The sequence below is a fragment of the Mauremys mutica genome, chromosome 2, assembly GCF_020497125.1.
Source record: "Mauremys mutica isolate MM-2020 ecotype Southern chromosome 2, ASM2049712v1, whole genome shotgun sequence".
Taxonomy (NCBI): domain Eukaryota; kingdom Metazoa; phylum Chordata; order Testudines; family Geoemydidae; genus Mauremys; species Mauremys mutica.
This window is the reverse complement of record NC_059073.1, coordinates 107421733-107433894: the sequence shown is the minus strand read 5'-3', so window position 1 is coordinate 107433894 and position 12162 is coordinate 107421733. Positions and strand designations below refer to the sequence as shown.

The following is a 12162-nucleotide window of genomic DNA, read 5'->3' as shown; positions in this document are numbered from 1 at the left end:
ATGTGTAATGGTTAGAGCAGGAACGGGCTGGGATTCAGGACACGTGTTCCTGGATTTGCCACTTGGGCGAGTCACTTTGCCGCCTGTCAAATGGGAGAACCGACCGGGACTTGCGAACGTGCTGTCGACTGGCCAGAAGCCCTCAGACGGACACGTGCAATGTTGGGATGGGATTTAAAGCACGACTTGCGTCCAGGAGAGCTGCCCCATGGTGCCTTAGCAGGCATCAAGCGTGATGCTGGAACGAGGTCAGCAGAGAACATTCTGCTGATGAAGCATGCAGGGCGTATGCTGGAGAGAAGCTGCGGCCCCGCGTCTGCCAGGGACCGAGAACACCAGCATCCGCAGCCTGCAGCCCCGGAGTTCTCTGTCCCCGGCAGGCGTGGAGCCACAGGTTCTCTCCCCTGCTGGGCACTAGGCGGGCGCACATAAATGCCTCGGCGGGCGCCATGGCGTTAGGGACCACTGCTTTAGATAGTCATTTATACCTGTGTAAAGTAAATACAAAATGGGTGTAAAATGTTCCCATTCAGATCTAGTGACTTATTACATTCACTTTACACAGGTATAAATAATTGTAATCGTGCAAGACAGTGGAGAATAAGGTCCACAGTTAATTTTCAAAATATGTTTTTTTACCCTCAGCTGCCTTTCCTCATATTGACATTTTTTGGTAGGACTTTGGAGGAGAAACACCATCCTGGATCTTCAGAATTCTGGCTATTGCATAACACTTACTGAGTAAAAAGAGACATTCCCTTCCTACCAATTTTATGTTTCCATCAATGTAGATGGAATGAACAAGTTCTAAGGGGTTTCTTAGACTGGAAGTTCATTGGGGGAGGGACTGTCCTTTGACCTACGTTTGTACAGTGTTTCACACAATGGGATCCTGGTCCATGACTGAGGCTCCTAGGTGCTATTGTAATACACAATTATAAATTATAATAGTAATAACTGGTGACAATAGAGGGAGAGAGACCAATAAGCACTGATTTGTAGGAGGAAGTGGGGGAAAATTTCCCATCTAAACTTTCTGTCCTCAGACTCTAAATCACTATAGTCATCATAATCTTACATTTATATAGAATTTTTTTCCCTCAAAAGATCCCAAAGCATTTTGCAAACACTAGCCCTGAACCTGCAAAGAGTTCTTTGTGATCCACCCCTACACACCCACAGAACACCCTTATAGGATCAGGGCCTTATATTTCAATGGATATGTTCACACAGCCTGCAACAGCATTCACGCTTGGGCTGGAGCTCTGACTCTGAAGCCTAAGGTTAGGGTGACCAGATGTCCTGAGTTTATAGGGACAGTCCCGATTTTTGGGTCCTATTACCCCTCCACCCCCGGTCCCAATTTTTCACATTTGCTGTCTGGTCACCCTACCTAGGGTGGGGGTGCATGAGCCCCACAAGACCAAGTCTATTGACCTGGGCTCTGAGACTGACACTGCCATGGGCTGCTACTTGCTGTGTAGACATACCCCATGACTCTACAAGGGTGCAAAAGTCCTGTAAAGATGTAGACGTGTGCTTAACTTTATGCACTGTGAGTAGTTCAGTTGAAGACACTGGGATGGCTCACAGTGTGTAAAGTTAAACCTTTATAGGACCCGGGCCTGAAATACTATGAGAGAGAGAGAGAAAAGAAATCTCTTTATTTTCAATTTGTTCACTTTACAGACTTGCTAGCACTTTGCGTATGGTCTTTTTAACGATTTCCCCTCTAAAATCAGTCCATTTCTCTTGTTTCTGTGGGGTTTTTGTTTCTGTGCATTGGGATAGAAAAATATTTAAACTAAGAAAATTCTACTGATTCTACTACCTGGAGTTATTTTTAATATTAAGGAAAATTACCATCACTTTCATTTTTACAGTGTTGCCAAATCTTGTGATTTTTAACACAGGTTTCATATTTGGTGTTTTCTTTAAAGTTATATTCCTTGAGTTATGTGATGAGACTATCAACTTTCATTTTAAAATCAAGTACATTTTTAACCCTCGTGGTTGCAAAGAAAAGCTTGAAAACGTGAACCGTACAGGCTCCAAACCCAGACAATAATTTAAAAAAAAAATCCCAATCATGATTTTTGAACACTTGTGCCCCAACCTTGCAAACACTTTACACATGTGCTTAACTTTACTATTGGGAGTAGTTATATTGAATTTCAATTGAAATCAGTTGAAATTTTCATGGTAGTAATATTAAGCCCAGGCAGAAATGTTTGCAGGATCAAAACCTTAGGACTGGCAATATTATTGATGGTTATTATGGTCTGGGGCTGATAACTAGATATTGTGACGGGGGGGCTGCTAAATTTTCATGGCAATTGTGCCTGTTAGTAGTTTCCTTTATCATTTGTAAATACATTACACAGAGATGGGTTTGCACCTCAACGATCAGATTTGTATCCAAACTTATCCAAATTTGCGGGAGGGGGGAGGAGAGGAGGGAATACCTAGCCACCCGCGTTTTGGTTTGCATGCTTCTCTAATACGCGGACTCCGTAGTTACTTCTGTCCGCACCTCCTACTCTTTTGTGCGACTTCCCCTAACTAACTAGGGATTTCAGTAGCAAATCACAGCCCAGAAAGCACACCCTCTGGAGCGGGAGGAGCTTTTCTCTCCGGGAACTGAAAGAGACGAGGATGGAAGGGGGAGGTCCGCCAGAGGCGGGGTCTAGTACGTGCCACCTCCTCTCATTGAGTCACGGGCGCGTTGCGAGCTCCGTTGGAGGAGCGATTGTTACAAACAGAAGCCCGGAGAGCGAGCTGGGCGGGCGCTCTGATTCGAGTGTTGGGACAAAGTAAAAGAACCTCCGGCGGCTGAACGTTCCAAAGAAAGATACATTCCAGGGTCGGAGCAGCGGCAACAACACGCAGCCCGGGGAAACTTTCCCACAGTCGGAGGCGGCGGATCCTGCAGCCCTTGTTGAGCGAGGGCGAAGAGGAGGAGGAAGGGGGGGATAAACTGGGGACCGAGAAGATGAATCGGAGTTTTAATAAATCTCAGACTCTGCGGTATTTCGATTGCAGCGCGGTGGAAGTGAAGAGTAAGGTAAGGAGACTGCGGCTGCACACAATCTGGAAGCAGTCCGGTGCTTTCCTCCTGCCCCCGCCCCGGATTCTTTGGCAAATGAATGGAGACTCCCCACACTTATCCCCATTCCCCCTCTTTGCGATCGAAAATATTTTCCAAGTTGCAGCAAAGGATAGATAGAGGTTGTTCCTGGTGGCAACTTTTTAAAAGGCTGAGCTGCGTTTGGTATGTAGCTGCGATCACATGGCTCAAACTCTCTCTAGCGCTCATATTTTTTTTTCGCCTGGATTGAGCTGAAAATGTAGGGACGTTCATTTCTCCCCCCCCCCCTTTAATCCCTGTGTCCACAATGAGCAAGGGCTCTCACGGCAGCTTGTCTGGGGATCTAAGGCACTTACCATGAGGAGGACTTCGCCGGGCAAGTTGTGCGGCCAGTGTAAACTCTTTATTTTGGGTTGCACGTTTCTGGCTCGGTGTGAGTCGGTAACTGCACCCCCCCCCCCTTTCCCCCTAGCTGCAATGGGCTGTTTACACAAAAGACGAGGTTTTTAACGGGGTGAAAGCCCGTTAGTTCAATCAGTCTCGGCTTAATCCCGAAGGGGAGTGGGGGTGATGCTGCAGCTTTAGAACCCACTCGGTTTAAACTTGATCTTTCGTTGCTTCAGTCTGAATCAAGAAAGAGCACAACGTTTGAAAGGGTTTTTTTGTTTTGTTTTTTTAAAAGAAAAAACGACCCATTGTCTCGCTTTATAGACCTGTTCGGAAGTTGTGGAATTTGGTAAATGTAACTGTGAAAAGAGGAAAACCTCCCCCCGTCTTTCCTCTCCCCCCCCCCCCCGATGAATTAAATCTGAATTCAGTCCCACCTCCCCCTTTACCTTCGGAACGGCTGATAAGCTTTTGATCTCAAGTTTTCAGGCTCCTGTACAGATCTCAGCCTGAGTCAGTGCTGTAATGTTTGTTGCACGTCAACTCTGTAATCCTGTTTAAACTTGTTTGGGTTTTTGTAATCATCTGATTATCTAGTGAATTTCTTCTCTCTTTGTTGGGAGGAAGGCTCAGCTCCTAAGGATCCTGCTAGAAGTACTTTGTCTGGTGATCCTTCTTTCACAAAAATGAGACCCCGACTAAGTGCATCTTGATCTGTTACAGTGTGTGTGTGCACGTGTGTGTTAGCTTGATGGCTTTCTAAAGAGTCCCGTATGGAATATTGAACTTGGGTGAGCCTGCCTGTCTTGCTTTAGGACCAAGCCTGACCAGTGACATGGTGTGTGTTTTGTAATGAGACATAAGATATATTTGTAATTTAAGAATATGCTGAGAGAAGTGAGGCAGAATTCCAAATGCTTCCGGTTCCCAACTAATAGTAGTAAATTAACAGAGCCCCAAAAAAACAGATTCCACTGAGATCATTTAGTAAGTTTCTGTCTTGTGCATGATGCCAAATACACTTTGAACACCTACACTTCCATGTAACACCTACCTGTAGCTCAGACCCTTTAGACGAGCAAACAGGGCCACAGTACTGGGAGTAAGAAAACTGGCTTCTATTCCCAGTTCTCCCACTGTCATGCTATGTGACTTTGGATAAGTCTCAATGCCTGTGCCTCAATTTCTCCATCTGTAAAACGGGGATAATATGTACACATCATTATAAACCACTTTGAGATCTATAGGTTCTATATAAATGCTAAATATTATTGTTAGAGAATGAATTGTAAATTAGAAGATCATAGCACACAAAATTAGAATGTTGCAAAGCAGCTATGTTGAAGCTTGAGTTGAATATCGAGCTTTTAAAATCCTGTTTTCAAGTGTGTGTAACTTTCTGAAACAATCCTTTGGGGTTGAAATGCTTGCCATTTAGTCTCAGCAAGAAGAGTTGAGTTTGATTAAGTTTTGAACAGAAACAATGTCCTGCCAGGCACTTTTGACTGGAAAAATGTTTAGTACTTAAATATTTAACAATGCTAGATTTTATAATATATATATAAAATATAAAATCTGATTTTAAAAGTTCATACCATGTGACTTGTCTTCAATGAATAGTCACAATGTAAGTCTGAAAAAACCCACAAGGAATAAAATTAGTGTCTTGTAAAACTTCATGCAGCATTCCAGATTCACTGAAAAACCGCGTAAGTAGGTTAAGATGGTGGTAAACCTGGTTATGTGTCCTGGTCTCTTCATCTACCACAGTTGTTTATGGGACAGTTTGATTCAATTCAGACAGCATGTACCTCTGCCCTTGAGAAAGCACAAAATGTGCAATGGTTGCCTGTGGGGCTGGGTTGAGCTGAAAAGCTGCCTTAATTTTTGGGGTATTTATGATTTTGGAGGTGGCATCTCAAGTGCAGGTTTAGAACACTTTATTTTCTACCCTCCAACCTGTTTGGTAGCATTGGAAGAGTGTCAGCAGTCTTGGAAAACTTTTGTCTATCTCCTTACCCTGGCAGTCTATTTCCAGGTGTGCTTGCTGTGAAAGCATAATGCATTCAGAAGTGCTCTGCCTACCCAGTGTACCCCAAAAAACCCTCCAGACCCAGTCAGATGAATGCTTAATTACCAAGTCGTACATACAGTGCACTTGACCCATATTTTCAAACCAAGCCTTCTACTGTTAAACACATGTCTAACATCTGCAGATTGGCCGAGCTAATACTCCAATTCTCCATTGTAATATGCAGTAACCTAGTTTTCCATGTTTATTTTCTGTGGTGGTTTGTTTTGTGTGTGTTTTTTTTAATAATAATCTTCACTAGTAGTAAGCACCTGACAGCCTCTTTCTCAGCTGCAGAAACCTTCCAGCTGGGGAGGGGGGGAGGGATAGCTCAGTGGTTTGAGCATTGGCCTGCTAAACCCAGGGTTGAGTTCAATCCTTGAGGGGGCCACTTAGGGAGCTGGGGCAAAAATCAGTACTTGGTCCTGCTAGTGAAGGCAGAGGGCTGGACTCAATGACCTTTCAAGGTCCCTTCCAGTTCTAGGAGATTGGTGTATCTCCAATTATTATTTATTATTATAGATTTATCCCACCAGCCCATCTAATATTTGCAAGTGTGATTTAATGATTGTAGATTTCTGGAGGGGGGGTAGATATAGTGAGAATATTTGTTTGGGAGGAGGGCTTTAAAGGTGTGTGGGGGAGGTCTCACTACTGATATCAGGAGGTTATTTTTAAGCCAAGGAAATGAAATGCAGAAAACCCCATTACTTCATTCTTAAAGTAGAATCTTTAAATGTCAGACAAACTTCCCAAAAAACAAACAATATACTATATATATATATATATATATATATATATATGCTATATACATCCATAAGTGATCCAAAATACTACACATGCAATGGATCTGGGTTAATGTTATGATGGAAACCTTAATTCTTGAATTTCCTAACTTGTGTGTGTGTTTAAATTGTCAGCCTTAATATTGCATTAGTCTAACTGTTATCCATTGTTTGTAGTAACACAGTGTGTTAATTATGTAGCAAGTTCTTGTGATTAGTTTTTGTAGCAAGGTCACTGTTGAAACAAGAAGTTTCTCGTATGTTTTACAGAGCTCTTAGGTACCGTTCGGGGGTCCCTTCCAGTTCTATGAGATAGGTATATCTCCATATCTTTATTTTATTATTTTTTTAGGTATAATGAGGTAGCTAATTCTGATACTTCGGGTTAAGTTGATCATCCAGGGTCAAGAAGAAACTGTTTCCCAACATATAATATTACACACCAGACAAGGTACTTTACATTTATGCAGACTTTTCTACCTTTCAGTGAATCATCTATGATTCGCAGTTGTTGGAGGTGGGATACCAGGCTAGGTTGGTTTGTCCTGGTATGACAGTTCCTCTGACCTGCCTGGAAATACCAGCTGCTCTCTGATTTGGTTTGGCTGGACTCTTTTATGGTTAAAAAAGACAAGTTAAATACCATCTAGTCAATGCAACTGTTCCTGGCAGCTGTGTGTAGACAGCCTTCTAAATACTTACAAAATACAGGAGACTAGATTCTAAGCATGAAGCTTGTAAAAAACCTGTCTGAGAACTAGAAAGTTGAGTATGAGAACTCCTGTTTTCTTAGCTATCTTCTAATGCTATAGCCTGTCAGAGAGAGAGAGTCAGGTGGGTGCAGTACAGTATCTCTAACTAGAATGTGTAATTGGTTTGAGATCCAGGAGTTCCCTGGTGGCAGACCTTGGATGGGTGGAATCTGTTAATGGAGAAGGTAAGCAGAAGAGAGGTGCCTTTGTGCAAGTTCCTGAAACCATTTTCTTTGGCTTTTACTGACCAAGGTGTGTAGGAGCTCCAAAAAGATTGCCATGGGACACCTGACAACTTTAATTATGCTTCCTCTGGACCCATCCCCTCTTATCCTGAAGCAGATATCATCTGTTTATATAAACACCCAGCAATCTAGTATATTGCAACCTTTATGATTCAGATTTAGTCCTGATTGAAAACTAAGGGCAGACTTAAGCTCCAGACTAATTAAGATTCATCTAAACCTGAATCTGGAGTTAAACTTAACTCTAAAGGAAGGGTCTCGAACCCTGGAGAAAGATGCTTATTTCTGTGGTTGCCCTCTGAGGAAACAGTCTTGAGCCCCTCTTCACATCCTTCATATCCCCTGAGAGCAAGTGATCTGATTCTCAGACACTATTCCTGCCTTATCAATATCAGAAATGAGTGATATTAAAAAATAGGCCCATGTGTCTCCCCAGTGTTGGCAACTTCTAAGCTTCATGGAAAATCTAGGTCAGATTTTCATCTGGTGTAACTCAGCTCCTTTGACTTCAGTGGTGCTATGCTGACTTATGCCATCTGAGAATCTGGCCCCAGAGCGTTTTTCAACAACATCTGCCACTTGATTCCCTGAATATTTAATATCCTATGTTTATCCACAGGGAATATTCAGAGCTATAGATTCTCTGGCTAAAGGCCCTTAACAAAATGAATGACGTTGTGAATGCTGTGAAGTACTCATAAAACAAGTCAGAACTGATTTCCTAGTGCAAGTGGCTTGCTATGGTATGGTGATATGATGTCTTCTCAAAGGCTAAATAAGGTGAAACAACACACAAACTGTCTTTATACACTCGCATCCTCAGGTGAGGTTGATTGCTGAAATCTTTAATAGTTCTGCCTGACTTCTCTCTTCCTTATCCCCCTCCATCCCTCCCAAAAGAAACTAGCAAGGGCTTTATATCTTGTTGCTGGATGGGATAGTGGGGGAAGGGGAACCTGTTATTATCGTCTCCTAGATAGATATGGGATTATTAATACATTTTTGACCTTTTTGTTCTATGGTTTTCTCTAGAGGATAAAAAACAAAATACCCACAGCCTATTGAGGCAGATAGTATCTACATCTGTAGCTCAAGATAAACTTCTGAGCTCCAGGGTTAGGCAGGAATTTCAAATTCATAATCTGAAGTAATCTTGCCAGATCATAACTACTATTCTCTGCTGCATCTAGCACTCCTAGAATATCCTTTTCCCTTTTGAAGATGCTGTCTCAGATTACTGGCTTCTGGAAATAATTCTAAAAGGACTCTTCTCCCCCTGCCCCCCCCCAACCTCTTCCCTAAGCTTTTAAAAACTCCAGCTTGCTGGTAGATCCCATCTTAGAAAACAAAGGTACCCCTTACTCTTAATGCATTTCCTCTCCATTCAGATTTTAAAATTCCCCTCCCAAGCACCAAACCTATTATCTCCTTCTTGTGTGAAATCCTGTGCATAGCTATGATGCTCTAGAAACAAAATAAACTTTTGGAGAGAAATCCCTACCTCCACCATGAGATATTCATTCACTTTTACCACTTAAAGGGTGAAAACTGACCACTTCTTAAAATAAGAGGTGGTTGGGTTTGTTTTTTTGTTTTGTTTTTTTTTCCCCAAAACTGAATAAGAAAATTTTGTTTGGATTTTTTCAATAATTTTCACAATTTCTCAAATGCAGACCTAAATGGCAGGATGCGTATGGAGAACACAAGTCTCCATTTCTTTTCCATCCAGCGGGACATTCTGGAATATTGTAAGTTTTTAAAACATCTATAATAACCTGTAAAAGCAGCAAAGAGTCCTGTGGCACCTTATAGACTAACAGGCGTATTGGAGCATGAGCTTTCATGGGTGAATACCCATGCATCCGACGAAGTGGGTATTCACCCACGAAAGCTCATGCTCCAATACGTCTGTTAGTCTATAAGGTGCCACAGGACTCTTTGCTACTTTTACAGATCCAGACTAACATGGCTACCCCTCTGATACTATAATAACCTGGAGAAAGTTACTTGATTCAGTTGTCACTCTCGAAGGTTCTGGTTTTAAGATTTATACTTGAAGTTTGTCTCTTGTCAGATTCTGTTTAAAAGAGTCAGAGACGTGTATCATCCTCACGCACCAAGGCTATGGCTACACTAGAGAGCTTACAGCTGCACTGATGCAGCTGTGCCGCTCTAAGCTCTTTAGTGTAGCCACTCTAAGTGTTGGCTTAATTAATGAGTGGCAGTAGCTGTGTGGGTGGGGGAAGCTCTCCTGCTGAAATAGCAGTCTCAACTTACGCCGACTTAAACGCAAGTGTGATGTCACTCCGGGGGGTGGCTAATTCACACCCCATAGCAACATAATTTATATCAATTTAAGTTGTTGTGTAGCCATAGCCTGACCTTATTTCCTCTTGACTAAAGGTACAAGCAGAAAAGTAACTGGAGAAGGGTCTTCAGTCTTTCTAGAGTGGATATAGATCTACTTTGTGTGGGGTGTGTTTTTTTTTTTTTTTTTTAAGCAACTATAAAAGAAAAACCGCTTCAGGAGATGCTTAATTGCCAAATCCGCTTATCAGAAAATGAAACTATTTTTTAAATTATGGTTAGGGATGTGATAACATCCCCTTGCAAACAGCACTGCAGTCAGGTGTGTCAGGTGCAATGACAAGTTACTACCAATATGAGGAAAAGTGACAATGTTCTGTTTTGTCAACTTGATTGACCATTTTATTAAAACCCAGTACTGGCCAACATCCTGCTACAATAAACAGTCACACTTATTACAGGCAATCATAAAATGTAAATAGTAATAAATACAATAGATCTATTTGTTATATCTACTATTCCACTTCATCCAAATCCAATATTCAGTTACTCAGTGTTCTATCAAAGGTGGTAATTATATTTTTAATATGCTTCTAAGATTGACATTCTGATGTGTCCAGTGCACAAAAATTAAACTCATGATACAGAGTCAGGCCTTCCAGTACAGAGCACAGCTCTTTAGAAACAAACAGTGATCTTCTCCTGCACAATGAACACTGTGGATTAAAGAGCATGTCTTGGATCTCTGACACATGCAGAAGTCAAATAGTCCTCCAGCAATTCTGCCCTATTAAAAACAATTGCTAGGGTGGAGAAACACTCAGACAACTTGTGGTTTGTCCTGCTAACATTGCTGCTTTTTATGGGAATGTGTGCCCGTGCAAAAGACACTCAGCTGCAAAAAAGTCTTTTTTCCAAAAATCAGTGTTACTACTGTACAGACACCTTAGCAACTGAAATATGATGTTCCCACATAAGCATTTTGAAATTAAACACATGTTTTTATTGCAGGTGTATAATGTAATATCTTACAACCTTTAGCATTCCAGTAAAAACAAATTTGTCTTTACCAATCCCCTTTAAAGAGAGTGAAAATCTTAGAGGACTGCTTTTACTCCCTTTTGACTTCCATGGGAGCAAGATATATATGTAAATTGGTGCTGGTCAATCCTCAGTAGCCTGATTGATCGATTGTACCTTTATCCTAGATTACATAGGTGCTGACTTCTTGTTTTCCTGGAGGAGGAGAGAATTGCTCCACTCCTCCCCCAAAGTGCCCACCGCTTTCCGCCTGCTGCAAGCCCCTCCCCCAGCCAAACAGCTGTTTGGCAGCAGCTACCGATTAGATCTTTGGCAGTGCCCCTGATTAGCTCATCGGGCATGCTGCCAAACAGCTATGGCTGGCGGGTGCTGAGCACCCAACTATATAGGTATATATATTTTTCCTGTGGGTGCTCAGCCTATACTAGATTATAATGTCCTTCTACAGTTGAGAGCTCCTTGAAAATCGTGGTTTTTAAAAGAATAAGCTTTACCTTTTAAAATCAATATTCAGGTATACTACTAAAAATGTGATGCTTTGAACCTCCAGGATGCTAACACAGATTTTATGCAATGTTTTGGAATTCTTCCTGAAGTCAGATCATATCTCTGGTAACTAGAGTAAAAACTAAAATGAACTCTGTCAAAAATAATGTGACGAAGAATACGTTTATTTAACTTCTTGTTCTAAGTTTTCAAACAGAAGTGATTGTATCCAAACCAAATGTGGTAGAGTCCTGGAGAAAACCACAATATGTTGCTGCCATCTTAAATTAAAACAGAATGCCAAAGCAAGATTGACTTCAGTCATTCTGGATTAGCTGTATTTTTATTTCTGAATTTCCACAAAATCCAGTTGCAAAGTTAAACAAAAACACAAAATACACTTGGCATGTAAAGATTAATCTTTCATGTGAGCTGAAATAGCAGTTTATGTAACTGGTTCAATAGGCTTGTCCCCCAAAAACACTTGAGCACTTCAGGGCAGGTACTATCTGCCTTTGTGTATTATACAGCACGTACTACGCTATCAGTGCCAAGCAAATAGGGTAATGTCTTCCTCGTTTTATTGTAAGCATTCATTTAAGTGGTCACATCTATGAAACTTATGCATTAACCAGTCAGTAGTTTAGGTCCTGTAGTCTTGACAGCAGCAAAATGCCAAGTAATTGTTGAGCAAAATGAAGAGCATCAATGGACCAGGGATTCCACTCAGCAAATGATAAATACAGTACATCTGCAACAGGTTCAGTGGAGGATGGAGGGAAAGAAATATGTTTGACAGACTTATTTGAGGATGATGGCGGAGGGAAGAAATGTCTTGCATCTTCTCTTCTTTCACCGTCCCGGTCATTTACCCATAACTCACTCTGTGGAAAACTTTAAGGAGCTCAAGCTTTCAAGCCCTTCCTACTCTGAAAGATTAAGATTCCATCTTCCTCGTATGTACAGGGCCTACGATAGGGGGCAGCACCAAGTACAGTAG

The 12162-nt window shown here is 41.7% G+C and overlaps 1 protein-coding gene across 1 annotated transcript in view; it reads left to right on the top strand.

Moving 5' to 3' along the window:
• The first annotated feature begins 2637 nt into the window (after positions 1-2637).
• Positions 2638-12162, top strand: part of PARD6G (par-6 family cell polarity regulator gamma) — a 99163-nt gene continuing 89638 nt past the window's right edge. Inside the window, exon 1 of the mRNA XM_045007972.1 lies at positions 2638-3064. Within this exon, the coding sequence (XP_044863907.1) occupies positions 2993-3064 (72 nt within the window). The 5' untranslated portion in view covers positions 2638-2992. The remainder of the gene's footprint in view (positions 3065-12162) is intronic.